Source organism: Thamnophis elegans, chromosome 11, assembly GCF_009769535.1.
Source record: "Thamnophis elegans isolate rThaEle1 chromosome 11, rThaEle1.pri, whole genome shotgun sequence".
NCBI classification, from domain to species: domain Eukaryota; kingdom Metazoa; phylum Chordata; class Lepidosauria; order Squamata; family Colubridae; genus Thamnophis; species Thamnophis elegans.
Window position 1 is genome coordinate 5,504,929 of NC_045551.1, and position 26,954 is coordinate 5,531,882.

General features: G+C 43.7%; 1 protein-coding gene across 1 annotated transcript in view; it reads right to left on the bottom strand.

The window, feature by feature from the left end:
- LAMC1 (laminin subunit gamma 1) overlaps window positions 1-26,954 on the bottom strand; it is a 179,983-nt gene that overhangs the window by 23,386 nt on the left and 129,643 nt on the right. Inside the window, 13 exon segments of the mRNA XM_032226394.1 lie at window positions 1,982-2,061; window positions 4,375-4,580; window positions 5,988-6,144; window positions 7,322-7,500; window positions 11,486-11,628; window positions 16,759-16,912; window positions 19,331-19,576; window positions 24,289-24,309; window positions 24,312-24,476; window positions 25,456-25,494; window positions 25,497-25,552; window positions 25,554-25,625; window positions 25,627-25,672. Of these exon segments, the coding sequence (XP_032082285.1) occupies window positions 1,982-2,061; window positions 4,375-4,580; window positions 5,988-6,144; window positions 7,322-7,500; window positions 11,486-11,628; window positions 16,759-16,912; window positions 19,331-19,576; window positions 24,289-24,309; window positions 24,312-24,476; window positions 25,456-25,494; window positions 25,497-25,552; window positions 25,554-25,625; window positions 25,627-25,672 (1,564 nt within the window).

Here is a 26,954-nt window from a genome sequence, read left to right on the forward strand (position 1 = left end):
ATTAAATCCAATCCAAATCCAATCCAAATGCACCATCGTGGAAATTTTGAGAGTGGGCTGATTTCTGGCCTAGCATCGTCTCCTGGAGATCAAGCAGTGGTGCAGTCTTTATTCCAGAGTATCCCAGGTCCATGCTTCCATCTCCTCTGGTTTCCACCTTTGACCTCACTCTGCATTGACCGAATGCCTGCCTTCCCATCTGCTGGAAAAGATTACCACAAAGATTCTGTTCTAAATCTTGTGGCAGATTACCTCATCCCCATTGTTCAACAGTATTGCTCAAACAGGAAATGAGTAATGCGTAGTGGTGGAGGGGGGGGGGAAAGAGGGGCATGCCGTGACAATAGATTGGAACTCAGTTTGCTAGAACATGTCAGGGTCCTCAAACCAAGAAGATGGAGAAAAATGCCTGGCTGATGCTGTAGTCAGTTTGAACAACTGAGTCGCAGAATACCATAATCACACTAGAGCAGTGTTTCTCAACCTTGGCTACTTGAAGATGTCTGGACTTCAACTCCCAGAATTCCCCAGCCAGCGAATGCGAATGCTGGCTGGGGAATTCTGGGAGTTGAAGTCCAGACATCTTCAAGTTGCCAAGGTTGAGAAACACTGCACTAGAGATACACTGTAAACTAGAAGTAGGATTTTTCAATCTCTCCGACTTCCCTTCTTAAAAAATCCCTTCTATTTAAAATCAGAATGAATCTATTAAGAATTAGAATCATGTTAAAATGTAAAAATACAAGTGCGGCCCATGTTCTCCATGAGTGGGGGAATCATGGGATTGCTTCGTTTTAAATAAAAACAAGTCGACAACCCATTCTTTCCAAGCTAATACTTGTCACATATAAACTTTGCAGAGAAAAGTTGCATATAGTTTATGCCTTTTACAAGTAATGCAGTATATATGTATGTATGCATGTATGCGTACTTATACAATAAAAGAGTAATAGTGTATAACTGCCCCATAGAAGAGCCGAGGTGGCGCAGTGGTTAGGGTGCAGTACTGCAGGCCACTTCAGCTGACTGCTATCTGCAGTTCAGTGGTTCTAATCTCACCGGCTCAAGGTTGACTCAGCCTTCCATCCTTCCGAGGTGGGTGAAATGAGGACCCAGACTGTGGGGGCGATTTGCTGACTCTGTAAACCGCTTAGAGAGGGCTGAAAGCCCTGTGAAGCGATATATAAGTCTAACTGCTATTGCTACTGCTATTATGGGTTTCTTTCAGTGGTGAAATTCAATTTTTTTTTTTACTACCAGTCCTGCGGGTGTGGCTTTGTGGGCTTGGCAGGGGAAGGATACTGGAAAATCTCCATTCCCACCCCACTCTGGGGCCAGCCAGAAGTGGTATTTGCCAGTTCTCCGAACTACTCAAAATTTCCGCTACTGGTTCTCCAGAACCTGTCAGAACCTGCTGAATTTCACCCCTGGTTTCTTTCAATCTGTTCTTTTCAGAGCAGAAAAGAGAAGGGAATGTTTTTTTGGTTTTTTTTTAAGGAATGAGATTTGGGGATAGAAAGAATATGGAAGCAGGGAACACTTCCTCCACAGGGTTGAGGAGGAGATCTTAAGCTGAAGGTGAGGTAGACAAGTTACCATTTAATGCAATGATGGACTTGGAGAAAAGATTAAGGAGCTGAGGTGGCGCAGTGGTTAAATGCAGCACTGCAGGCTACTTCAGCTGACTGCAGTTCTGCAGTTCGGCTGTTCAAATCTCACCGGCTCAAGGTTGACTCAGCCTTCCATCCTTCCGAGGTGGGTGAAATGAGGACCCGGATTGTTGTTGGGGGCAATATGCTGACTCTGTAAACCGCTTAGAGAGGGCTGAAAGCCCTATGAAGCGGTATATAAGTCTAACTGCTATTGCTATTGCTATTAAACAAAGAAGGGAGATGGTAGCTTTGGGTTCCTCAACAATCTGCCAAGTAGAGGCATGGTTAAGATTACCCAGGGGGAAAAAGATAAAGGGGGCATCTCTCACCGTGCAGCCAATTGCCGAGCTTCTTCTGCCAGGATAGTCATGTTATTGGGGTCCCTGGTTGATTCTGGCGGAGTGATAGACTGAAAGAGGAATCACAATACTTTCGAAAGCCATCTCTTGCATTTTACAATACTATAAGCAGATAACAGTCGTTTGTATTAGAGATGAGAAACAGAGGTGTTGCTAAATCTGGCAATCTAGTATTGTTCCTCTATTATCTCTGGGCCCTCCAGACTGAATCATAGATATCATTTCCTGCAACCTTCCACCACATGCAGGACATTAATCCTAGATTAATGACCACAAGTTTAAAATGGAAAAAAATTAAAAAAAATCAACAAAGCGGATGAAACTCAAGTTATGCTTTTTCTGCGTCCTTCCCTACTAGATAGCGGTTTGTAAATCAATGGTGAAATATAGGGATTGCATATTATTTTTCTACATAGCCCCATTCGCGAAGCAACGATTGAAAAAAAATTGAATCGGTCACTTTGATATCCATGAAGCTGTTTCAAAAACACAAAATTGAAAAAAAATTGAATCGGTCACTTTGATATCCATGAAGCTGTTTCAAAAACACAAAATTGAAAAAAAATTGAATCGGTCACTTTGATATTCATGAAGCTGTTTCAAAAACACAAAACATTCGGAAAGGCAAGGAGAAGGCAATGGTTTTTCTGGCGATTCAATGTACTTGTTAAAAATAAAGTAAAACATGATTGTTCTTAAACAGTTTATTGATAGAGAAAAAAATGTGCAGGGGAAGAAAAGCACATCTTCATGATGTACAGCCATGCTCATTTGTATGAGAGTACAAATGATTTCAAGGTTTCCTTATGAATGCCAATCTTGGTGTCTTTGCAAAGAGAATGCTTTATATTCAGCCAAGGGCAATGTGGAGGAGGGGGGCGACGGGGACGGGGACACTGATGGAGATGACTCCATCCCAATCTCTGAAGAGGGGATATAGAAAGGAGAAATTAGGGTCTTCCTCTCAAGGCTTCTACATGAAGTACTGAAATGATCTCCTTCAACTGCATTATTTCAAAGCATCTTCCACAGAAGACTATTAAAGCCAGTCCAGCAGGTGCTTCCAAATCAGTGGTGGGTTTCAAAAATTGTTCGAACCTACTCTGTGGGTGTGGCCTCCTTTGTGGGAGTGGCTTGCCACCCATGTGACCGAATGGGAGTGGCTTGCTGCCCATGTGACCGGATATGAAGATGCCGACGACACTTGTCAGAACCACCTTAAATTACCTCACATGCAGCACTGGCATGCATAAGAATAGGATGTAAACTTGTTTTTTTACAAGGCATCTTTGGTTTGCGTTAAAACAACTTCAACACACGCAATGTTCTGATTGCACCACAAACGCAGTAGCCATCCTTACCTTTCACAGAGGCACTGAGTTTTATAAATAGGAGCATGATAGTGTAGAATAATCATATCCAAGGACCAATGGTGGGTTTCAAAAAATTTTGGAACCTCTTCTGTAGGTGTGGCCTGCTTTCCGGGTCCACTGGTGGAATATCTTCTAACCGGTTCGGTAGATTTGACGAACCGGTTCTACTGAATAGATGCGAACTGGTAGGACCCCACCTCTGTTCCAAATGATGTGGTAGAATCATTCTGATACACAAATGAGGGGGCCCATGTTTTGTCAAGCTACACTGAAGGAGTATTTGGTCAAAGTCTTGATGAAGGCCAAGAGTTCAAGACTTTGCACATGCCCACCCCAACAATGCTTGAAAATGTTCTTCAGCAGGGCCATATTTTGATCTGTACTGGGAACCATCAAATTCTACACATTGGACAATCTTGTGTAACGTCTCTTACTTAGTAAAAATATACTGCATCTTTAGAGCCGAGGTGGCGCAGTGGTTAAATGCAGCACTGCAGGCTACTTCAGCTGACTGCAGTTCTGCAGTTCGGCTGTTCAAATCTCACCGGCTCAAGGTTGACTCAGCCTTCCATCCTTCCGAGGTGGGTAAAACGAGGACCTAGATTGTTGTTGGGGGCAATATGCTGACTCTGTAAACCACTTAGAGAGGGCTGAAAGCCCTTTGAAGCGGTAGATAAGTCTAACTGCTATTGCTATTTATTTTGCATCTTTAATTCATTTGAGAATCTCATTTTAAGTCCACCTTACAATGTTACCAGGTATTGCTCAGCATTCATCATTTCCCAGCATGATTCCATAACCAAAAAAAAAAAAAAAGGGTTAGACATTTGGGGGAAAAAACAAGGCACACTTATTGTGCAAGACAATGCCTGTAATAAAGATTTGATTGAGCAATATTCGTTTTTCAAAAGCATCATTCTCGCACTCATAAAACCCTGATTAATTCCATCGCGGGGTGTGAAATGTAAAGAGAATGCAAATGGAACTCACCACATTGGCAATAGCCATCCTGGCCTTATGGAGCACATTTGAAGCTCTGTCAATCAGCCATTCTGTGTTTTCCACCTGAGCTTCGGCTTGTTCAGCCAGGTTTTCTGTCTGACTAACTGTATTCTGGATGTTCCTCAACCGACCAAGTTGACTTGAAAGGGTTCTGTTAATTTCCTGCAGACGATCCATCAAACCCTGGTCGACATCTGGAATCAGCAAAGTAGCAGTGAGTCACAGAACTGGCAAATTAGAAGTTGATTATCACGTTTCTTTATCACTAATTGGTTTTTATGAAATGAGAGAACAGAAAATAAATTCAATGAGTAAATACAACAATGAAAGGAAATTATGAATTTCTTTTTAAGGTTTGTTGGTATTTGCCAAAATCACGACAATAGAGAAGATGAAATACTGAGCATAGATTTTTATATAGGATTCACAAAATCACCTTTCACCCTAGAACAGTGGGAGTTTTGTATGTCTTCAGAGAAGAGAATTCTCCACTAGGACCAAACACAGTAGACCAGATAATTCAGTAAGGAATCGCCTACTGTTTTTTTTCCCCTCCAAATGATCTCTTCTGTAAAGTTTTTCACTTATCTCTAACACAAATTGAGTTAAATGTATCTGCTAACATACATGACCTATGCCAGGATGGCTAAACCTTTTTGGCTTGGGTGCCAAAAGCGCGTGTGCCCACACCCATAATTCAATCCCCTCTGTGCATATGTGCATGCTGCCCCTGCCCCATCCCCCACGCATGCACGCACTATCCCCCCCCCTCATAGCGAGGGGCCCTATGAGTTGGCTCTGGAGGATGTGGAGGACCCTGGACAGGGTTCCGACTCCGAGCAGGGCGCAGAGAGGCTGGTTGGCCACCAGGAGGCACCTAAGCCTTAGACTAGTGGGGAGGAGACAAGGGAGAGTGATCCGGGTGTCAGCAGTGGGGAGGAGCCAAGGGAGTTGTTCCTAGATGCCCAGCACCAGAGAGCTAATAGGCGTAAGGAACAATTACGCAGTTACAGGAGGTAATTGCACTCAGCTGGCGGTCATTAGGCTCCTCTCCAGACTGTAAAAGGACTGCTTGTGCACACGCCCCTTTTGCAGAAGTCAACGCAGGAACTAATGTCGGAGAACATTATTGTGAGCTTGGCAGGCTGGTTTGCTGCCAGGGCTTATCTGTGCCGGTTTGCTGCCAAGGACCTGTCTGTCTGTTAATTAAATGCCGTAACTTATCTTTGGCTCGGAGTGTGTATTGGTGTGGGATGAGGGGGGGGGGGGCGGTCAGAACACATATACATATATGAACTGATTGATTCTGAAATAAATTATAGGCTGCCAAATGGTCTAACTCAAATTATAGCAAAAACAGTAGACTTATATACCGCTTCATATGCCTTTCAGGCCTCTCTAAGCGGTTTACAGAGTCAGCATATTGCCCCCAACAACAATCCGGGTCCTCATTTTACCCACCTCGGAAGGATGGAAGGCTGAGTCAACCCTGAGCCGGTGAGATTTGAACCGCTGAACTGCTGATCTAGCAGTCAGCCTGCAGTGCTGCATTTAACCACTGCGCCACCTTGGCTCTTAATTAACTGATGATAGCCAGCTACCTTTGATACTTTGGGCATCTTGAAGTAAGTCCATGACTTCTCGTTCAGCTTCTTTCAGCCTATCTTCAAAAGCCTGGTCAGTGATGACGTCATCTCCTGTTCCTATGTTAGCTATAAGATTCTCCAGATCACGCAGCCTCCCCCGTTGCTCCTCAACCTGAACAATCGAGACACCAAAGAACAACAAATCAGTAAGACAACCACATAGGTTTTGAAGGCTCCAGATAAAAAGGATAAAGAAAAAGATGCTGAAAATATGCAAAATGCAGTTCGCCGACAAATGCGCGCTTGACCAATGCACGCCGATGAAACCGCGCCGATGGAACCGCGCCGTGACGAAACAAACAAGATTCCGCGACGCGAAAACGTCATAACCCTAACCCCTAACGTTGTTTTTGCGTCCCACTATGTTGCTTTTTTTCCGTCGCGGCGTGGTTTTTTCGGCGCACATTTGTCGGGCGCGCATTTGTCGGGCCACGCAAAATGCAGATTCTTGGAACCGTTACAATGAAGGCTGATGTAGCTTTTGTATTATTCCTGTTGCTGCTTTTGCTTTTTAAGTATGTAACATTATATTTTTCCCAGTGTAACGTTTTTGGACCAAGCACAAATGTGTATCCTATTAATTTTCCCCATTATAAAAATACGTAAGCTCTAAATTGGCAAAATTAGCAATAGCATTTAGATTTATATCGTGCTTTACCGTGCTTTTACAGCCCTCTCTAAGCGGTTTACAGAGTCAGCCTATTGCCCCCAACAATTTGGGTCCTCATTTTACCCGTGACCCGTCAAAACCGTGCTTGACTAAGCCGCGCCCGATTAAACTGCGTCGCTGACGTCATTAACAGGGCGACAAAAGCCAGTGCGGAGAAAGAAGGGCGCTTTAAATAGCGCTTTGAAAGCAAGCCGATTCAACTTAAGGTAAGGGTTAGCTTTAGGGTTAGGTTTAGGTTTAGGGTTAGGTTAAGGGTTAGGTTTAGGTTTAGGGTTAGGTTAAGGGTTAGGTTTAGGTTTAGCTTAAGGGTTAGGCTTAGGAGGGTTAGGTTTAGGTTTAGGGGTTAATTTTAGGTTTAGGGTTTACAGCGTCCTTCTGTCTCCGCGCTGTTGTCGTCCTGTTGATGACGTCAGCGACGCGGTTTAGTTGGGCGCGGTTTTGTGGTGGAACCCATTTTACCCACCCCAGAAGGATGGAAGGCTGAGTCAACCTTGAGCCTGGTGAGATTTGAACTGCCAAATTTCAGGCAATCAGCCGTCAGCAGAAGTAGCCTGCAGTACTGCACTCTAACCACTGCTCTAAATTAACTAAAACCAACAAAAATTGTGGTCGGTATGACCTTATCTTTCACCAATCTGTAACACGCAGGACATTCTTGACAACCAGGCCAGGAACGGTTGTAGAAGTAGTTTTCTTCACACTGGTCACAGCGGATTCCCACAAACCCTTCTTTGCACTCACAACGTCCGTCTTCTCTGCACTGAAGAGAGCGGGAACCTTCAGAGTTGCAGTCACAAGCTGAGGAAACACAAGGCATTTAAGTATTGAACGGGGAAGTGGCCACTGAAAAAAGAACCATCTGAAAAATCTTTCATCTTGGGATATCTAGAACATTGTTTCTCAACCTTGGCAACTTGAAGATGTCTGGACTTCAAGTTGCCAAGGTTGAGAAACACTGATCTAGAAGACCAATGAATTAAAACCCTTTTCAAATGTCAGTTGATTGGTGCGACTAAGTGGCCTTTAGCTACTAAGAAAACCAGGCATTTCTGACTTTCACCTGTTAAATGAAGCAAGAAATTGTACATACAATACAGGTAATACTCAATTTACGTCAGTGGTAGTCAACCTGTTTAACTGTTTATTAAATTTATAGGCCGCCCAATCCCGGAGGACTCCGGGCGGCTTACAGAAACAGAAATTAAGAGAAATTAAAAACAGATAAAACACCACAAATTTAAAAAGACACAACATGCACCCAAAAGGTCGACTCAGCCTTCCATCCTTCCGAGGTGGGTGAAATGAGGACCCGGACTGTGGGGGCAAGTTGCTGACTCAATTTGCTAAAAAATTTGTAAACCGCTTAGAGAGAGCTGAAAGCCCTATGAAGCGGCATATAAGTCAAATAAATAAATAAATAAATAAATAAATAAATAAATAAATAAATAAATAAATCACCGCAGTTGATAAGTTAGTAACGCAGTTGGTTAAGTGAATCTGGCTTCCCCATTGATTTTGCTTGTCAAAATGTTGCAAAAAGTAATCCCATGACCTTGGGGCACAGCAACGGTCGTAAGTATGAATCAGTTGCAGGGGTGGGTTTCAACCGGTTTGTGGCGGTCCCTGCGAACCGGTTGGTCGGCGAACCCAGAAGTAAGTAACTTCCTGGAACGGCGAAGGGCCCACCCGCCCGCCCGCGGTCCTTACCCGGTTTTGACGAGTTCTGCGCTTCCACGCATGCGCAGGACGCATACAGCGCCTGCGCGATCCTCCAGGAGCAGCTGGAGCATCGCACAGACGCTACTACGCATGCGTGCACCGCGCGCGTGCACGAAGACGCCGCCGGCCCCGTTCCAACCGAACCGGTTGGAACGGGGCGTGAAACCCACCCCTGATCAGTTGCCAAATTTTGGAACTCCCCAAGACTAGTTTGCTAGTTTGGACTTTTTAGCGGTTGCTGTCCTACAACATCTGGCAGATGAACAGTTGAAGATTATTGACATGCCAAGAAAATAAGAGCAGTGAGGGATTCTGTCTAGCTCTTCTGGCTCATTTTTTTACCCTCTCTGATTCACTCTGCTGTCATGAATATAGACTTACCATGTATTATTTTACCATTAAAAAAAAAAACAATGATGCAGCAAATGTATCTGTATATAGTCTGACTCGATGCGTCATACCTGTCCCTCCTTGCCTCCGTTAGGGCATGCCTCTCAGGGATTTCCAAATATACACAGTTACCGTTCAAAGTTTTCCCACTTAGCAACCATTGTAGCATTCCGGGGTCACGTGACCAAAATTTGGACACTTGCCACCCGGCATGATTTATGAGTTGCAATGCCAAGGCAGTGGTGGGTTTCAAAAAAATTTGGAACCTACTCTGTGGGTGTGGCCTCCTTTGTGGGAGTGGCTTGCCGGCCATGTGATCTGGTGGGAGTGGCTTGCCGGCCATGTGTTCTCTCTCTCTCTCTCCTTCCTTTTGTCCCTCTGTCCCTTTTTTCTTTTTTTCTTTCATCTCTCTCTCACTCTTTTTCTTTCTTTTTTCTTTTTTTCTTTATTTATTTCTTCCTTTCTTTCTCTATCTCTGTGTGTCAGTCTGTCTGTCTGTCTGTCTCTCTGTGTGTGTATGTGTGGCAGTGGTGGGTTTCAAAAATTTTTGGAACCTCTTCTGTAGGTGTGGCCTGCTTTCCGGGTCCACTGGTGGAACCTCTTCTAACCGGTTCGGTAGATTTGACGAACCGGTTCTACCAAACTGGTGCGAACTGGGAGGAACCCACCTCTGTGCCAAGGGATCATGTGACCCACTCTTTGTAAACCTTCCCAGCCGGATTCTGACAAGCAAAGCCATTGGCAGGATTAATTTAACAACTGCAGTGATCTGCTTAACAACTATGCCAAAAAGGTCATAAAATAGGGCAAAAGGGGAAACGGGAGGCTTAAATAAAGAGGAATGTATATCCTAGATTAGCCTCCTCAGGGTGCCGTCAGCCAGACAGTGTCAGCTAGCGACCCCCAGGGGGAGAGCCTTCTCGGTGGGAGCCCCTTCCCTCTGGAATGAGCTGCCCCCGGAGCTTCGCATAATCCCCGACCTCCGGTCCTTCCGACGCGCCCTAAAAAGTTGGCTTTTCCAGCAAGCCAGCCTGGCCTGAACAAAACAAATCAAATTATTGATTACTGTTAATTTTAATTGAATTTTTTAAAATGGTATTATTAATCTTAATTGGGTTTGTTTTTTGGATACTCTATCTAATTGTTTTAACTTTTGTAATATGTATTTTTTTTAATATTGTACGCCGCCCTGAGTCCTTGGGAGAAGGGCGGCATATAAATCCAATAAACCAAACCAAACCAAACCAACCCAAAAACTCATTTAGCAACTGCCTTGCTAAGCCAAGGAAATGTTGGACTCAATTATGGTCGTAAGTCAAGGATTACCTGTATAATGTGACAAAAGTCTATGTTTGCTGTACATTTCTGTTGTATAAGATATGTTCACATTCAAAGTTATATTGAATATAACTTTTAAATACCATGTAGGGACTTTTAAAGCCCTACATGGTATTGGACCTGGCTACCTGAGAGACCGCCTCCTGCCATTCACCTCCCAACGACCAATAAGATCGCACAGGTTGGGCCTCCTCCGGGTGCCGTCGACTGGACAATGCTGGCTGGCGGCTCCCCGGGGGAGAGCCTTCTCTGTAGCTGCACCGGTCCTGTGGAACGATCTACCCGTAGAGATCCAGACCCTCACCACTCCCCCGGCCTTCTGTAAAGCAACCAAGATCTGGCTGTTGATTAAAATCCAGCCCCACTTGATTGAATGGATGACATCTTATTTTAAATAATTGTATTTTTAATATTTTATGTTTTTACTTTTGTTGTGAGCCGCCCAGAGTCCCTAGGGAGTGGGCGGCATACAAATCTTATTAAAGTTGCAAAGTTATATTTGTTATTGCTGTAATTTGTATTAGTGGTCCAAATGCCAGCTCCACTTACAAACCAGGGTATATGAATTAGAAACTAGACTCAAAATAATACGCTTCAAGAATTACTTTTCCTCTTCCCATTTTGCATTAAAGCTGTATCCCAACAACATTTCAAACTGGCATCAATATGGTTATGATACACGATAATGGCAATTCCTCAAAAGGAGAAGAAGGAAGGAAGGGAATTTACCTTGAAGACGACAGAAGAGAATGCACTTGGCATTCCCAAAGCCAGCTCTACAAGTCCTCCTTTGCTTATATAGTGTTATAAACGCCGTGGATCACCATATCCAAATCTATTCATCCAAGACTAATTTAATTTTTTGTTAAAAAAAAGTAAGGAAACGGGAGGATTAAATAAAGAGGAATGTATGTCCTAGATTTTACACTTTCCATGTCCTCAATCTGAGTTAGCTGCTTAAAGGCCACATTCCGCAGCAACAGCGTAGGAGTGTAAGAGCCAAAAACCAGGTCAGTTCTGGGACAAAATTCAGGGCAAGTGTTTATTCACAAGGAGCAGCAGATGGTCTACCAGAATATGCAATCTGAATGCCCTAGAGACAGAGCGCGAGACTCATATATAATTGCAAAAACATCCTTGCTGGACTTGAAACGAGAAAACATGCAAGAGGCAGACAAAAGGAGGGGGGGAGAGAATTAAACCTCTTGTGATGTCCCAAGTCTAAGGACACATTAGTAGCAACGAACAAATTCTCCATACAGAGCAACAGAGATGGGAAATGAATTGGATGAGGAAGGGTTGGGACAGGAAATACGGTCTTCCCAACTCCCCTTACGTTTGCAGCCTTCAGGACCAAATCCAAAATGGTTGGCTTCACACCTCTCACAACGCTGGCTGGTAACGCCTGGCTGGCATTCGCATTGCCCGGTCTGAATGTCACAGTGGCCATTAGTGGAGCCCAGAGGATGGCAGTTACATCTAGGAGAGGAAGAACATCTCAACATCAATGAACACAGGTAGCAATAGCAATAGCAGATAGACTTATATACCGCTTCATAGGGCTTTCAGCCCTCTCTAAGCGGTTTACAGAGTCAGCATATCGCCCCCACAGTCTGGGTCCTCATTTCACCCACCTCGGAAGGATGGAAGGCTGAGTCAACCTTGAGCCGGTGAGATTAGAACCGCTGAACTGCAGATAACAGTCAGCTGAAGTGGCCTGCAATACTGCACCCTAACCACTGCGCCACCTCGGCTCTAGGTAAGGAAGCAAGAGTGCGTATTATGCTTGCCATCTTCTGAATTTGACTAAACATGTCATTAAAAAAAAAACCCCATGTTGTAAATATGGGATGAAAGACAGATGTCATTTGCCTACACCTGTGGTAGTCAACCTGGTCCCTACCGCCCACTAGTGGGCGTTCCAGCTTTCATGGTGGGCGGTGGGGGTTTGCTGTAACTCTGCTTTATAAATTTTATAAAGTAAAGTTGTTTCCCTACTTTATAAATCACCATCACTGTGGAACCGGTGGGCGGTTAGAAAATTTTACTACTAACAGAGATACAAAAGTGGGTGGTAGGTATAAAAAGGTTGACTACTCCTGGCCTACACAATTGGTCAAAGGAAATGCGGCATTCACCGTAAAGCCCCAATGAGAATATATCGACTTTCTCTAAATTAAACCAGTTCAATAATGCAGTGTTTGAGGAACGATGAAGACTGTTTACATTTACATTTAATATTCAATCAAATGGTTTTAACACAAAGGGCCATTTACAAAATGAAATAAGAACAATATACAGGTAATCCTCGCTCAGTGACCTTTTTTTTCCCCCACTTTTAGTATATTTTATTTTCATTTTCATACACTCACATGTATACACCATATAAAGGCTCAGTGACCTTTTGAAGTCACAACGGATCCCCCCACTCCAATTCAAAACAGCTACTTATGGCCTGGTTGCATACACCCTAATGGTCAACTATTAAATGCATCTTTACCTCATTGGAAAACCTCACCTTTATGGCCAGTTGAAGTGGTGGGTTTCAAAAAAATTTCGAACCTATTCTGTGGGTGTGGCCTCCTTTGTGGGAGTGGCTTGCCGGCCATGTGACCTGGTGGGAGTGGCTTGCTGGCCATGTGTTCTCTCTCTCTCTCTCTCTCCTTCCTTTTGTCTCTCTGTCCCTTTTTCCTTTTTTTCTTTCATCTCCCACTTTTTCTTTCTTTTTTTTCATTTTTTTCTTTATTTCTTCCTTCCTTTCTTTCTCTTTCTCTCTGGGTGAGTCTGTGTGTGTGTGTGTGTGTCAGTGGTGGGTTTCAAAAAAGTTTGGAACCTCTTCTGTAGGTGTGGCCTGCTTTCCGGGTCCACTGGTGGAACCTCTTCTAACCGGTTCGGTAGATTTGACCAACCGGTTCTACCGAACTGGTGCAAACTGGTAGGAACCCACCTCTGGCCAGTTGCAATATTCATCAGTCACGTGACCATCTTATGTCCAATGATATAACCAGTGCAAAAATCAGTCATAAAATCAGATCCAGCCGCGTGAATTCCTTGATTTATGATGTCATGATTTATGGTTGTAAATCGAAGATTACCTGAATTTGAACTCTTAGTTATCTCCTCAGCCTTGACGGAAATTTGAAAGCTTGTTTGGAATGAAACCTGATGGATTTTCCTAGCCTTCATTTTAGCCCAAGGTTTTTTGCTCCGTGTACAACCCCTTGGAGACATTATCTTCCTCTAAACATGAAAACTGACACAGATAATGTAACTTTTCCCAGCTAGATAATAAAATCGGAGAGTCCTTTTTGGCTCTGGTTCCTTTGCAAAGAGGACAGCCTGACCTCCGCAGCTGCAATGAAATTAAAGCAGTTGCGCCACCAACACCACACACTGAATAAATGAGAGAGCCTGATGTTTGTTGCTATTTCCACTCTCTTTTTGGACAAAGCCAGATGCATGGGCTCCAGGGATGGTTAGATTAGATGGCGGTTGGGAAAGACATCAGGGAGTGAGGACAGATTGCCAGATCCCCAAAGGACTCACTTTTTTTTTTTAAATGAGAATTTTGAAAAACAAACTTTACAAATATTTACTTCCCTCCCCTCCCCCTCCCCTCCCACCCACCCCCAACCTCCACCCCTCCCCGACTTCCCAATATAGGGTATAAATCTTTAACAAAAACAATCTAAAATACACTTAGAAAAAAAAAGATAGTTAAGAACATCTTTCAATTGAGCTTTAGCTCCTCCTTGCTGGACTAGCTCTAGACAATTTATAATTCCTGGTCTCTAATCATAAGCTATCTGGAATTTAACTTTATCCTCTTTTTAAGAATATTTTGCATAATCCACCATATTTTTATGCAAAATGCTTTAACCTTTTTACAAGTCCACCATATATGGTAATACGTAGCATTTCAATATTTAAATGCTGGCTTCAGAAAAGTGAGGCCTTGAGAGAAAACTTTTATAAGATGTTTTATAGATGGCATTTAGATCCTAAAAAAATGGCTTCTATGTATCCGAATTTACAACCTAAATGTTGGAGATGTGATTGTGTGGACGCTACATATTTTCACGTATGGTGGACTTGCAAAAAGGTTAAAGCATTTTGGATAAAAAATATGGTGGATTATGCAAAATGTTCTTTAAAAAAGGATAAAGTTTACCCCTCAGTTATTTTTGTAAGGTATAATTACTGATTGTACAGTTCTAGAGATTAATTTGATTTTGCACTTAATAACTGCAGCTGGATTGTTGGTGGCGCAATACTGGAAGAAGGAAAAATTGCCTACTATTCAAGAATGGACGTTAAAAGTCACAAACTTAGCAGAGATGGCTAAAATATCAGCATATCTTAAGGACCATTCAGATGAGAAATACAAGCTGGAATGGAGAAGATGGATTGATTATATTCAGAATAAATATGGGACTAAGAAACTGCAGATAGCTTATGAGTGAATGAGCAAGGAATGATACAACTTGCTTAAAGTTAGCTTCACAAAAAGGGGAGTTAAAGTACAAGTGAGGGATGATGCTAAAGTCTGTTAGCTTATTTTAAAATATGGATGTTAATGTTTATACCCTGTATTTGCTCTGGGAGGTTGGTGGGAGGGGGTTGGTGGGGAGAGTTGGGTTTTTGGGGGGGGAGGGAAGGTATATATTTGTAAAACTTTTTTTAAAACTTTCAATAAAAATAAATAAATATTGAAAAGTAGTAGTTTCAAAGAAGCTAGATTCTCAAATCAGTTCCTCTGCCCGCATTTTATTGTTTTGTGTCTTTAGAGTTTGCTTTCTATTCTTTTCCTTTCTAATGATTTGCATTGTCTTAAAGTTAGGTAAAGGTGAAGACTCTTCAAGCAGAATCCAACTTCTGGGGAATACCAGATGATGTCCGTGTAGTTTTCTCGGGAAAGGGTTTTCCTACTGTGACCCGGGATGTTTTTTTCACCTCCTGGCCCATCCTACCCTCTTGCTATTCTCTCTGGCTTCCCATTCAAGTATTAACCACGCTGAACCCTGCTCAGCTTTTGGAGAACATCAAGGTTGGCCAGGTGCTGCCATCTGCTGCAGACTAATGGGAAGACCCAACAACAAAAATAAATCAATAGTCAACGACCACAGCAACAATCTTGTATGTTTGTATCAGTGGTGGGATTCAGCCAGTTCGCACCTATTCGGGAGAACCGTTTGGTAACTTTCTAAGCAGTTCGGAGAACCGGTTGTTGGAAGAAATCTTTTGTTTTTTTCCACTTTACAGGGCTAATCCTGTAAGGAAGGCAGGAAGGAAACATTCTGGTGTTGTTTCTAGCCTAATCTTTATTGCCCTGCTTACAGAAACTGCCTCTCCGGTTAACCCTTATTACATTTTAACAGCTAAGGTGAAGCGCCCATCAACGTGAGTGATGTTGAGTTGGCCAAGCCCACCCAGTCACATGACCACCAAGCCCCACCTACCCAGATAGTCATTAGGGCAGAGAACCGATTGTTAAATTATTTGAATCCCACCACTGGTTTGTATACTGTTGAGTTGAAAGTGCCACACAGAATAACAATGAGGAGGTCTCTGCTTTCTAGTGTTAGCAGGTTAAAACGCACCAGTGGCAGGAGAAGCAGAAGTGACTGAGCAAGGAAGTGTACATGTGGAAGAAGAAGATTGGACCGTGTGTAATTTCATGTATTGAGGCTTCATTTCAGGGAAGGGAGGGGATTATATTATATTCCTTTTAGAATTTTGGCCTGCCACACTTTCTCTTATTTCATTATGCTGTTTCATTGGTAGAGTTGATGGGAGGGGGGAATAGACAGGAGTAGGATTGTGGAATGTGTTATTTTCATTCTTTACTAGAAGCCAAGGTCATCCTTTGCCTCTGCACTTTCACACCTGACCGGAAGCAGCTGGGTGGAGATGCCAGCGTGGAAGAAGAAGATTGGACCATGTGTAATTTCATGTATTGAGGCTTCATTTCAGGAAAGGGAGGGGAATATGAGGTTTTTTTTTAGGAAGCATAAATGATCACAGGGGAGACCGAGAGACAGCCTGCTGCAGATGGCTTTCTTTCTTACTTGAGAGACTGCCTGCTGCCAATTACCTCCAACAGACCGATTAGATCCCACAGATTAGGCCTCCTCCGAATTCCATCCACTGGCCAATGCCGATTGGCTACCACCCGGAGGAGGGCCTTCTCTGTGGCTGCTCCGGCCCTCTGGAACGAGCTCCCCGTGGAGATACGGACCCTCACCACCCTCCAGGCTTTCCGCAAAGCCTTAAAAACCTGGCTGTTCCGACAGGCCTGGGGCTGATGAGTTCCTGTCCCCGCTCGAAAGGTGTGGCTGTTGATTGCTTTTAAAATTGTGGTGTTGTGTTGTCCGTTGTTTTTCTTTTTCTTTCTGTTTGTACCCCCCCCCCCCGACTTGGTTGTGAGCCGCCCTGAATCCCTCTGAGAATAGGGCGGCATAGAAATACAATAAAATCGAATCTTTCAAAGTCAATTTGTAAATTTTAACAGCTGATTTTAACAAAAGCTTGGGAAACCTCTCAGATGATGTCCCATCCATCCAGGCCACCGATGTTCAATTCCTGCATCAGGAAAGAAGAAGAGCTCACCTTTCACAGCCACGCCCACTTTGCAGGTTGTAGAAGCCCGGTTCGCAGGAGCTGCAGTCCCTCTCTGTGACGTGCGGAAGGCATTCGCACTGGCCTGTTACTTGATTGCAGCTTCTCTGCAAATTTGCTGTGCCGTAAGGATTACAATTGCAAGCTACAAGAATGAAAGCATAAAAAGGCATCAGGATGGGGTTTTCCAACCAGACGTAATTCAGAAGGCAGTTGCAGGAAGCTTAGGGGGGCACAGTGAGTCCCATTTTCATACTTCGAGTACTTTTGAGTACAAGAGGGCCGTTAGGGCAAAGGAAATGCAGAAGCTCCAGTTTAGTATTTAGTCTCTTTGCTCATCAAATATGTGCCTACATATTGCAATGCATCTCAGTGGGATAGGTGAGAAAGAATACTTGGTGCAATTTATAAACAAAGTGTTCCGCCAGGGATGGGGTGGGGTAACCGCTTCTTCTGACCACATCACAAACAATCCATAAATGGGGAAGGGGGAGCCAATGTCGCGATGGTACATCGCGCGGACTCGATAGTCTGAGTCTGCCGATGACACTTTTGCCCTTGGACGGTCCGGTAGGACCTAAACCATCCCGAAGAGACGGTGACTGGGAAGACAAAACCTTGCTGGTCACAGGGACGCCGCAAAGTCATTGATTGACCTAAGGGTAGCGCTTCCAACCGAAGGCAAACAGGCAGCCCCCAGGCTGACATAGTCGGAGACGGCTCCCAAAGGAAAAGAAGAAGTGAAAGCGTTCCATCTGGTGAGGTTTTTCTTTTTACTTTCAGAAGATTGCTCTAAGAAACTTTTTTTTAAAAAAAAATAATAATTCGTCCTCAAAGTAAGAATAAAGCGGCAAATTTAATCCTTATTGGACTGCCTTAGAAAATTTTCTGCTCTTGTTTGTAACGATGTTTTGTGGATTGAAGTAATTGCAACCTTTCCTGTTTCCCCGCTTGAAGTCTATGGACTGATCTTTTTTCCTCTATTTTTTTTTTCTACTACCTTAACTTTTTCTTTTGGCTTAAACTAAAAAAAAATTCTTACTTTAACAAACAATCCATAAATACACAAGTTGGAAAACATAATCCCTCATTTGGATGGAACAACTGAATCCTCCACTCTTCCCCAGGTTCCACAAATTTCTGCAGCCATGGATCGATGGGCGGATGAGGACTTTAGACTACTTTCAGGGACGTAACTGAGACATCTTACCAGCGGTCAATTTTTTGTGTGGGGCCTATTTCAAATATTGAAAGATTCTTCCAAAGAAAAGTTAAGAGGATTGTACTCTATTCTATTAGATTTGCTCCTTTACATGAACATCAGACTCTAATACTAATTAGTTTAGAGAAAAGCTACCCAGATGGCGAGGAAACCAAGTTCTATGAGGAAGGGTAAAGGAGCTATCTTTCATTCAGCAGACTCAAGATTCCAGCAAAGCTTCTGTGCCAATTTTACATATGTGCTAGACAATTTCTGTAAGCATAGTTCTATGAGCGCAGTTTCTGAAGGAAGGAAGGTCTTTGCTTGCTCATAACATAATGGTTCTAAGGCAAGAAAGCACTTGCCAAATCTTCTGTTACAGAGGCAGAAGAAACAACAGCTGCTGAAAGTACTGGGAAGTATCTCCCAGCTGAACCTCTGGCCAAATATTTTTTTGGAGTGGCGGGGGGGAGGGGGGGAAGAGCTTTCCTCCTGATGAAAGGGTCATACTGTTGCAGCAGATTGTGGTTTGTAATCTACTTACGAAAGAGCAGGACTTGAGACCACGAAAGTGAGAGAAACAGGTTTATTGGATGCATCGAGTTCAGCGTCTTCACACACACACCAAAATCTGAACTGAACTGAGCTCTGCCCAGGATCCTACTTTTATGCCGTGTTCCACACGGTACATTCTCAAGGCGTTTCCATACACGAGACAAGCATGACATTTCAAAAGGGGAAGTTCATTTTGGAATGTTACAGAGAAGTACATAGGAGAAATACAAAAAAGAGAAGTTCCTATTTCATCTTAAGCTGTCAGCAGCTTTTACCTCTGTTCTATCTCTCACTTCCTGTGCCCCTCTTTTACAGGGTCTTGCCACACTGTTCAGCCCTATTTGTAATACTTATGAGGAAGTTTGGGGAGAAGGTTCACTCCAGCTAAAAGTCAACTTTGGGACTCCAGGGCACTAGAATGAAAAGCCAAACTAAAATGAATTTATAAGGTCCATTGACTTACTTGACTTAAGTCTTTAGCGTCGGTACAGCATCGCCAGTCCCTTCGCTGTAGAGTCGCATGCATCCCGAATCAACGGGATCCATGATTCTAGGCTGAGTACTACTTGAGCTCGCCGGGCCCAAGAGTCGACAGAGCCCCTTCTGTTGGAAAACGGTGGGCACCTCGAGAAGGCAGGGGTTGTCTTGATAATGAGAGGCTATAAGGTCCATTCTATTAGGACAACCTAACCTGGCCAGCCACTGGTGGGTTTACCTGTGCAACCCATGCTGTATCAATACTAATGTCCTAGAATTGGACTGTGACAAAAGCATTATTAACTGCACACACAAAAAAACCCCACCTACCTTTGCACTTATCCTCTGGATTCTGAGCTAAGGGGTTCCCGAAGAAGCCATCTTTGCACCGGTCGCAGTAGAAGCCCGCTGTGTTATAAATGCACTTCAAACATTCTCCCGTCAAGCGGTTGCAATTCCCGACTGCATTGGGGTCGATGTTGTCACTGCACTGGCAGAGGCGACAGGCCCTGTTGGGGCCATTTTGGCCAAGAGGATCTCCAAAATAACCATCATCACACAGCTCACACCTTTTACCTGTAGTAGGCCCAGGGGAACAGGTATATTAGAACAGACCAAAAAACCAAATACTGTAATCCATGCAAAAAACGAGTAAGGTAGAAAAGTAGCTGCGGAATTATGGAAAGCTTCCACTTTTCAGTCTCAACAGTGAAACGCTAACGGAACTGTAGCCAATATGGGCTCGCTGAAAAGCACAGACTTTAAGGAATGCTGAGGCTTCCAGAAACGGTTCAGGTTGTCCTTGACTTACGACCACAATTGAACCCCCAAATTTATGCTAAGTTGTTAAGTGAGTTTTGCCCCATTTTATAACCTTTCTTGCCCCAGTTGTTGAATGAATCACTGCAGCTGTTAAGGTGGCAATGTGATTGTTAAGTGAATCGGGCTACCCGCATTGACTTCGCTCGTCAGAAGGTCGCAAAAAGGGATCACTGCAGCTGTCCTAAGTGTGAGACTGTTGCCAAGCATCCAAATATAAATCATGCGACCCTAGGGATGGGGCAGTGTTCGTAAGTGTGGGAAATGGTCATATGTCCCTTTTATCAGTGCCGCTGTAACTTCAAACAATCACTGGATGAACTGTTATAAGCCGAGGACAACCTGCAATTGAAAAAACCCAATAAATCAAATCAATACAGATCAGTGGTGGGTTTCAATTTTTTTTAGAACCTCTTCTGGAGGTGTGGCCTGCTTTGTGGGAGTGGCTTGCCATCCATGTGACCGGGTGGGAGTGGCTTGCGAGTCATGTGGCCAAATGGGAGTGGCTTGGCAACCATGTGACTGACCATGTGACTTTACACAACTTGTAAAATGTGGTGAAACTCACTTAACAACGCTCTTGCTTAGCAACCAAAATGTTGGCTCAGAAACTCTGGCATTTGAAGCACACAAGTCTCAAAGCTGTCACGTTACAAGATCCTCGCACCCCTAACCCTTTAGGAAAAAACCCTCAAAGGGGGGGGGTGTCAAACTTGACAGCTTTAAGACTTGTGGACTTCAACTCCCAGAATTCCTCCTCCAGTCATGTTGGCTCAGGAACTCTGGCATTGAAGTGTGCAAGTCTTAACGCTGTCAAGTTACAAGACCCTTGCACCCCTACTAACCCTTTAGAAAAAAAAAAACCAGGGGTGTTCAAACTTGACAGCTTTAAGACTTGTGGACTTCAACTCCCAGAATTCCTCCTCTCGCTCTTCATCTTGATGATGTGCGGACAGGCGGGGGAAGAGATCTGGAATCGGTTCTAAACAGCACTGTAGATTTGTGGAACCTCTTCTATAGAAGGGGTTAGAACTGGCAGGAACCCACCCCTGATACAGATCAATGAGGACTCAGCATCCTTAAGAAGCATATGTACTGTGTCAAAAAGTGACAAGGCCCTGACACAGATGTAATGTCAGCTGGATTAGAAGACCTTCGAAGACCCTTCCAGCCCCATGATTCTATATTCCTTGAATGACTAGAACTCTGAAGGAAACTTTCCCGATACCTGCTTGTTTGTTATTCAGATCTTTTTGTACAGCGACAGAATCACAATTTGGCTTACCGGTAACAGACCAGTTATAACAACAACAAAAAGGAAGATAAGACAGAAGCTTCTCCAAAGCCAATGAAAGCACTTAGGAATAAGGATTGCATTTCCATTCATAAAATCCAGTATTTTAATCAGACCCTTTGGAAATAATGCTCCAATTATTAAAACACCCACTGAAAAGCACCGAAAATGACCCTTGAGGCAGTCCAGGCATAAAAATCTCCCTTCTGTAGTTTCATGAGATGATTACGTTGCAACCTCTTTTAACAAGACTTAACTTGGGCAGCCGTTAGAAAAGTTGCCAAGTTTTTGGCAGTAGCTATGGCTTGCAGAAATTAGTTGGCATCCTCCTTTCATTGTTAATTGTTTCAAGTTTGGTTTCCCTGTATTTTAAGTTTTGTATCCGTGCTTATTGGTGTGATGATGGTGGCAAAAAGAAATAGAAGGAAATGCTGAATAATAAAACAGTTACTTATTGATGAAGGGAAGGAGAGAGGAGGGGAGGGGAAATCATGTCAGACTGACGTGCAATATGGACTTCATGTGACATGCAGAAGCTGCATAGAACCACCAATAAATTCACCGCTTTTTGAAAATAGGATTGTACTTACTTTGACCAAGCTATAGCTGGTAACAAATTCCAGAGTTAAAGAAGCAGAGGAAAAACAAAGAAAAGGCAAAAGGTACATAAACCATCATCTTACAAGAAGTAACATTAGAAGATCAAAGGCTAAATGGAAACCGGAGGTTAACAACATAGTGCAGTAAGGTTTTAAAGGAACTTCTCTAAACTGAGATTTGAACCGCTGAACTGCAGATAACAGTGGCCTGCAGTGCTGCACCCTAACCATTGCACCACCTTGGCTCATGCACTAAGCTCTGGATGCCACATTTCTGTAAAACCCATAGCCTCTAGGCAGGTTATGGCAATGGTTATCTAGCAATCGATTGACAGGAGAGAACATGAAGAGTTAGAAGCAAAGGACTTTCAGAGAAATCAGGATCTCGGCCTGAAGCACAACTGTTCAGACCGATAAGGAGGGAAAAAATTAAGGACACTACACACCCTCAATAAATCCAGCATTCAGAAATGCACAGCAAAGTTGTTTTTGTTTAGTTTTACGAGTCAGACAAGTTGGGTCTTGGACAGACACTCTGTGCAACGATCTGAAAGCTGCCTCCTCTACGAGTGACACATTTGCCAAGATTGGCCAATTTCTTTATTCCTTGGGGCCAACTCTAACATTGTTCAGTCATAAAAAAGGAAAAAAAAAGGAGTGTGATTTCTTCCACCAGCTGTAGTAGTGGATGGGTCCAAGCATTTACTGAGCCCCTTTTTAAAGGCTATTTTTCTTATGCTTCCCTGGAAATTTGCCATACGTGTTTTTTGAAACAGCTTTTCCATTTTAATGGGCTGCAAAGTCGATTTCTCCACTGAACGGATAACCAGGGTCAATGGATGAATTTCTACTGGGGGCGGGCAAGGATAGTTGATGCGCAAAATATCAAAGCCTCTCAACTATCAAACGACAACCCAGCCTTCACGTGGTGCCCCCCGTTTCCACCAATCGGGCTCTGTCGACCCCTGGGACTGGCGTCCCCTTGGGTATATCCAGCCGAAACAGCTTCATGGATCGCCGTATAGCCCAGGACCGAAAACAGTGGCGTCAAATTCCATGGAAGTCGCCTATACCCACGATGGGTGAAGAGGCATCAAGTACAAGTACTACTGGGGAAATAAATCCTTCGAGGAAGGAAGGAAGGAAGGAAGGAGTTATTAATTACTATCATGGATAATTAATGAGTTGTGGTGGTGCAGTGATTGGAATCAGCACTGCAGGCTAATTCTGCTGACTGTCGGCTGCCTGCAGTTCAGCAGTTCAATTCTCACTGGCTCAAGGTGACATCGCCTTCCATCCTTCCAAGATCGATAATGAGGACCCAAATGGTCGGGGGCATATGCTGACTCTGTGAACTGCTTAGAAAAGGCTGTAAAAGCACTGTGAAGCAGTATATACGTCTAAGTGCTAAGTGCTACTGTGATCATCCATAATTTGAATTAGGAGTGCAGTGGTGGGTTTCAAAAAAATTTCAAACCTACGCTGTGGGTGTGGCCTCCTTTGTGGGAGTGGCTTGCCAGTCATGTGACACCTGGTGGGAGTGGCTTGCCGCCATGTGTTTTCTTTCTTTTTTCTTTCTTTCCTTTTTCTTGATCTTTCTTTCTTTGTTTCTTTCTTTCTTTCTTCCTTTCTTTTCTTTCTTTCTTTCCTTTTCTATCTTCTTTCTTTCTTTCTTTCTTTCTCTCTCTCTCGTCTCTCTCTCTCTCTTTCGGTGTGTGTGTGTGTATGTGTGTGTGTGTGTGTGTGTGTGTGTGTTTGTGTCGTGGTGGGTTTCAAAAATTTTTGGAACCTCTTCTGTACGTGTGGCCTGCTTTCTGGTGGAACCTCTTCTAACCGGTTCGGTAGATTTGATGAACCGGTTCTACCGAACTGGTGGCGAACCAGTAGGAACCCACCTCTGTAGGAGGTGCCTAAATAGGCAAAGCTCCTACATTTGTATTTTTGATCCAGGCTCCAGGGCTGTCATAGAAATTGCATTTCCAGAATGATTGATACAGAAATGGGCATTTCCATCCTTTCTCAAATAATTCTCCTTTGCTCGTTTTGTTGCATAATAATGAGATTCAATATAAGTGAACTTTGGAAATATCTATCTTGGCTGAAAAAAAAAACAGAACAACTCCAAGTCTATTCATTACTCTTCTACCCAGCAGTGAAACAGAGCCTGCCAAAGCTGTGTCTTCATAATGACAATCCAACAACTGGCCCATCAGCCGGCCAGTGTCGACTGGCGACTACCCGGAGGAGAGCCTTCTCTGTGGCTGCTCCGACCCTCTGGAACGAACTCCCCGTGGAGATTCAAACCCTCACCACCCTCCAGGCCTTCCGCAAAGCCCTTAAATCCTGGCTGTTCCGACAGGCCTGGGGCTAAAGACTTGCTGCCCCACTTCGAATGGTATGATTGTTGTGTTTTAACTATGTATGGTTTTTTTATGTTTTTTGTAATTCTGTTTGTTTTCCCCTCCCTTTGAGTTGTGAGCCACCCTGAGTCCCTTCAGGGAAAAGGGCGGCATACAATAAATTAAAACTACAAACTAAACTAAAACTAACAAACTAACAAATTAACAACAGCATACCTGTGGTTCCAGCTGGACAACTGTACAGACCACTTCCTTCGTCTTGGGAACGACAGCACAGCTTGAACTCCCGGGACATGGACATGGTTGGCAATCTGAAGAGGTTCCTGTGGTGGCATCGCCATAATAACCATCAATGCACTTCTCACAGTGAGGACCTGCAGTGTTATCTCTGCAGTCACATGCTCCTGGGGGGGTAAAGAGAGGAAAAGCTTATCATCCAGAAGCTTAAACTTCCAGCAGCTATCTCACAGGAAATTCTCCTGATGTGGCACAATACCTGTTTTAGATGCAGACAAAAGGAGTAGACAAAGCAACATGCTTTTATACATAAAAAAGAATGGTAGGACATTTGAAAACTAAACGAAGAGTATTAGATTAGTAGGGCATTCATTCAAGGTGATAATCCAGGTCATGTTTCTCAACCATGGCACCGTGAAGGTGTGTGGACTTCAACCCCCAGAATTCCCCCACCGCAGTGGTGGGTTTCAAAATTTTTAGAATCTACTCTGTGGGTGTGGCCTCCTTTGTGGGAGTGGCTTGCCGGCCATGTGTTTTTCTTCTTTCTCTCTCTCTCTCTCTTTCCTCCTTTTGTCTCTGTCTCTTTTTCCTTTTTTTCTTTCATCTCTCTCTCTTTTCTTTCTTTCTTTCTTTCTTTCTTTTTCTTCCTTCCTCCTTCCTCCTTCCTTCCTTCCTTCCTTCCTTCCTCTTTCTCTCTCTGTGTGAGTCTGTGTGTGTGTGTCAATGGTGGGTTTCAAAATTTTTTGGAATCTCTTCTGTGGTTGTGGCCTGCTTTCCGGGTCCACTGGTGGAACCTCTTCTAACCGGTTCGGTAGATTTGATGAACCGGTTCTACCGAATAGGTGCGAACTGGTAGGAATCCACCTCTGCCCCACCGGTTGAAGTCCATTCATCTTTAAATTATCAAAGTTGAGTAATGCTGGTCTAGACCAGTGGTTCCCAAACTTGGCAACTTTAAGAGTTGTGGACTTCAACTCCCGAATTCTCCAGCCAGTTCTGCTGGCTGGAGAATTCTGGGAGTTGAAGTCCACAAGTCTTAAAGTTGCCAGTTTGGGAACCACTGGTCTAGATAATCATCACATCCAGGATATATCAAAATGCAAACAAAAACCTAACACCAACAATATCCCCCGTGATTCTCTTTACCAGATTCAGGGTTGCAGTTTTCACTGTGCCCGTTGCAGAACATGGCACACAAGGACTGTACGGTCCAAGATTGGATTCTCCCTTCTGTATCCTTGGCACAGGTTTCACAGAACTGTCCCAAGTATCCTGCTGGACACATACAATTCTCCACCCATGTCGCCGGTATCCCGACCCAGATTAGCGCTCACGATAGTAACATCGTCCAAATATCCAGCACCTGAAGAAAAAACCAAGATGTATAGAAGTTATTGACAGTCTCCATAAACCCAGTAAAGGAGCTCCAATGCCTCCAAGCAAGTCACAAACATTAACAGAGCTGAGATTTCTTTATAGTTTCCAACCGTAGCCACATCAGAGTCGTAAAAAGTTATTCTTTCTCCCAGCTTTTTTTCATCACCCACGGTACAACCTATCCTCCGCGAGCTGCACTGGTTACCAATCAGTCTCCGGATACACTTCAGGTGCTATAAAGCCCTTCATGGTATTGGATCTGGGTACTTGAGAGACCGCGCTGCTGCAATTACCTCCCACAGATCCATTAGATCTCACAGGGTTGGCCTCCTCCGGGTGCCATCTACCAGCCAATGCACCTGGCTATTACCCTGGGGAGGGCCTTCTCCGTGGTAGCTCCAGCCCTCTGGAATGAACCCCCCACAGGATTCTGACCCTCACCTCTCTCCAGGCCTTCCGGAAAGCTGTCAAAAACCTGGCTTTGCCGGCAGGCCTGGGGTTGATGAGTTCCCTCCCCTCTCGACATGTATGGTTGTGCGACTGTTGTTTACTTTTATTATTGTATTTTGTTTTTTATGTTCCCCTTTTTCCCCCTTGAATTGTTCACCGCCCTGAGTCCTCCCGGAGAAGGGCGGCAAAAATAATAAATTCTATTCTATTCTATTCTATTAGCATTGCTTCTGGCTGATGTGGGAGAGAAAAGATTTCCATGAACCAACATCTCAAGCATCCCCAATAACCTTGGTCTTCTGTTGCTATTCACAACATTTTCTCCCTATTTTTAAATTGATATTTGGGAGGAGAGCAGAAAGTCTGTCTTGTGGGTTCCGACTTGACATAAATCCCCAATTGTTGTTGGATCTGATTTCTATGAGATATACGGTACATCTCATGTCTATGGCTCAAGAATTCAGATTTTGCATTTAATAACCGCAGCTAGACTGTTGGTGGCGCAATACTGGAAGAAGGAAGATTCGCCTACTATTCAAGAATGGACACTGAAAGTAACAAACTTAGCTGAGATGGCTAAAATATCTGCATATCTCAAGGACCACTCAAACGAGAGAGATAAACTGGAGTGGAGAAGATGGATTGACTATACTCAAAATAAATATGGGACTAAGAAATTCCAGATAGTTTATGACTAAAGAAACTAGGAATGATATAATCTGTTTAGAGTTAGCCTAGCAAGGAGGAGTTAAAGCTCAAATGAAAGAGGATATTAACTTTTTTTTAAAGTTTATTTTAGAATGTTTTTGTTAAAAGAT